At 39.8% G+C, this 2,782-nt stretch overlaps 2 protein-coding genes across 4 annotated transcripts in view; one reads left to right on the forward strand and one right to left on the reverse strand.

Moving 5' to 3' along the window:
* morn4 (MORN repeat containing 4) overlaps positions 1–658 on the reverse strand; it is a 7,369-nt gene extending 6,711 nt beyond the window's left edge. Inside the window, exon 1 of the mRNA XM_008429651.2 lies at positions 578–658. The gene's annotated coding sequence lies outside the window, so the exon portion shown is untranslated. The remainder of the gene's footprint in view (positions 1–577) is intronic.
* Positions 659–2,089: 1,431 nt separating this feature from the next.
* Positions 2,090–2,782, forward strand: part of LOC103476914 (ligand-dependent corepressor) — a 26,491-nt gene continuing 25,798 nt past the window's right edge. For all 3 annotated transcript variants that reach the window (XM_008429652.2, XM_008429653.2, XM_008429654.2), the window contains exon 1: positions 2,090–2,195. In XM_008429652.2, coding sequence (XP_008427874.1) covers positions 2,099–2,195 — 97 coding nt within the window. In that variant the 5' untranslated portion in view covers positions 2,090–2,098. The remainder of the gene's footprint in view (positions 2,196–2,782) is intronic.

Genomic DNA, 2,782 nt, shown 5'->3' on the forward strand with positions numbered 1-2,782 from the left:
ATATATAGTAGCTGTATATGCCAACAGCTACTAAGGCGTGCATGCCAAATCGATCTGAGTCCTTATATTAAAAGGATGAAGACACCTTAGCACCTGTTCTTGCAACTCTTGAATGCACAGAGTAGCTTTTGTAAAGCAAACGCTGAGGCGGTATCCCTTTTCCAAAGCTGTAAGCTGCACACAGGAGCAATGACTATACGCACCAATGCACATGTTAGCAAACCACATAACAGCATAATCCACCTCTTATAACAGAGATTTCATTTTTAAAACAAATAAAAGCCTTGCAGGACGACAGTCAAGTGTAATTTCACCCATGCGGCCGCCATCAGATAAATAATTAATCACACAAAGACGAAATTGTTCCCACGCAATATCAAAACTATCTAGCTAAAGCTGTCAATATGTTTCGATCAATACAACCCTGTGTAGCTACGTGTTGCTGCAAATGTTCTCGTCTTTTCTAAATTCCTAGCCTATTCAAATTTTAATAAAGCTAATATTTACAGCTATCTATCTATCTCTGTGTCTGTAAGAGGTACAGAGGCTAGGCTCCTAAAGGTAAGTCTTTATTTACCTTCACTCAAAGCCTGTTCTCTCTGAAGCATGGAAACCACCGTGTACGACAGGAGGGGCGTAAATAAATGAAAACACCGGCTGATAAAAGAGATGGCGCATTCACGTCCTGCCTGTAAACTAGGAATGCGTGAAGGAAATCTCAAAATATCTTGAAAAGATCACAAGTGAAAAATAAGAAATTAAATACTTTAAGTTCGTTATGTATTTTTAAACATTAATTTAGTGAGACGTGTTTTGTATATAGCTATGGCTTGTCCTTACTTTAATTTGTAGAGAACAAACACGTACGACCCAACTGTCACTGAAAGCAACATTTACTGATGGTGCTGCAGCTAACAGGCTGGCAGAATACTTGTATACTGTAAGAGCTTTTCGCCATTTTTTCTTAAGCTCATTGATTTCTTCTGTGCTTACCATAAGCACTGTATACAGGAGAATCTCTTTGTTCATTCTTAGTGAGTATTGTACTGCATTGATAAACCTCATTGCTGTTAAACACATTTCTGGTAAACATCAATGTAAAATACCAGAAGTTCTAAAATAAATATTTCCCCACATCTTTAAATTTGATTATGTAAGTGTGAGTGTTATTTTATTGCATCAGGATGGATGCAATAAAATTTGACAGTGTGGGATAATATAAATAGAATAGACATGCCCTTTATTGTCCCTCAGGAAAATAAGTGCATAAGTAAATAACATAAGTGCTTGAAATCCTTATGAGATAGTACCCTATCTCTTTTTTCAACAATAACAATAACAACTTTGGAAAACAGAATCAGGATGACCCCTCAACTGAGTGGAGGGGGTCAGAAACAGCAAACCTCTGGATGTCTCCCACCCATATGAAGCTGTTGCCCAACTGGAGACCTCCTTCAGTGACAGACTGCCTCATCCTCGGTGCATAAAGAAGTGCTACTGCAGATCATTATTTCCAGTAGCTGTAAGACTTCCCAACAAACTTAAGCCTTTATAACTCTGCTATCCTGTGCTGTTTTTCTAATTTCAAAGAACAACTGTTTGCACCTCTCTGTAAGCAGACATCTTATTCATTTTATACCTTTAAATTAACCTTCTTAGCTACATATTATTTTGATACTTTTTTAAACACTGTATTTAGGACAGTATTGTTAATGTTATAATTGTGTCCTTACTGTACAATCTCTTATTCTTATTTTTAACATTTCTACCTTTGAGCAAATGCATGTCCCCCACCTGCCTCCCTCTCTCTCTTTCTTCCTGTAGGAAAATTCTCTTATTTCTTATACAAAAATATCCTACTTCTTGCACACATACACGAATATTACAAAAATGACTAATACCAATATCATGTCAACAGTAACCAAGAACAACTATGGAAATATTTTATATAGTGGCAAAGGAAAATGATGAGATATGTCTATGTTAATGAGCCAGTTCTGGCTGTTCAGCTTCCCTTATCTCCGCGGGCGCGCGCCCGTTCCTACAGCTAAGCGCTTCCTCTTTGCGTGCTGGTGCCCGCCGCCAGAGAAAATAGAAAATGGCGAGTCTGTGCAAAAAGCAGCAATGCACAATCGACAGGCGCGGCTTTCGGCAGGAACTTGACTCTTGGCGACACAAACTTATTCATTGTGTAGGTAAGGAAACTGTCAGTGAGATATTTCACATTTTACGGGTCGAATTTCCCCGCGTTGTAGCTTTTTTCGGTGTAAATAACCATCTATTACCGGACTGACTCGGGGCATCTCCGAGCGACTTTTTGTCCTTAACTGTTTCTTTCCTACTGCAGCCAGTTGGGGTAGCTATTGAAGTGTTGCTGTTTTCTACAATATCACACCACCGAAGTTGGATTATGTGCTGGTTTTCTTAACATCGGGTCTCAGTTGTAGACATAAAGTATGTACTGGCCTAACGTTAGTTTGTTTAAAGGGCACCGTGCTTGTTTTAAAGGGAGTGTCAGTGGGTGTAGCGTCGGCTAAAGACGTACCCGTGCGCGGCGCGCTCCTGCGCTGCGATCATACTGTAATTTGGGTGGGGGAGGGCGACACAGACCCGTGAGGTGATGTTCTCAGACCTGCGTGAAGCTGACACCCCACCCACGTCAAAAAATCCAGCAAATAGTCTGAATGGTTAGTGCTCTGTTTGTGCAGGTTTGTGCCGTTAAAATTTTCGTTTGTGCAGTTTTGGTTTCTGAGATATTAAACATTATTTTTTAGGTCATCTA

Source organism: Poecilia reticulata, linkage group LG15 (assembly GCF_000633615.1).
Source record: "Poecilia reticulata strain Guanapo linkage group LG15, Guppy_female_1.0+MT, whole genome shotgun sequence".
NCBI classification, from domain to species: domain Eukaryota; kingdom Metazoa; phylum Chordata; class Actinopteri; order Cyprinodontiformes; family Poeciliidae; genus Poecilia; species Poecilia reticulata.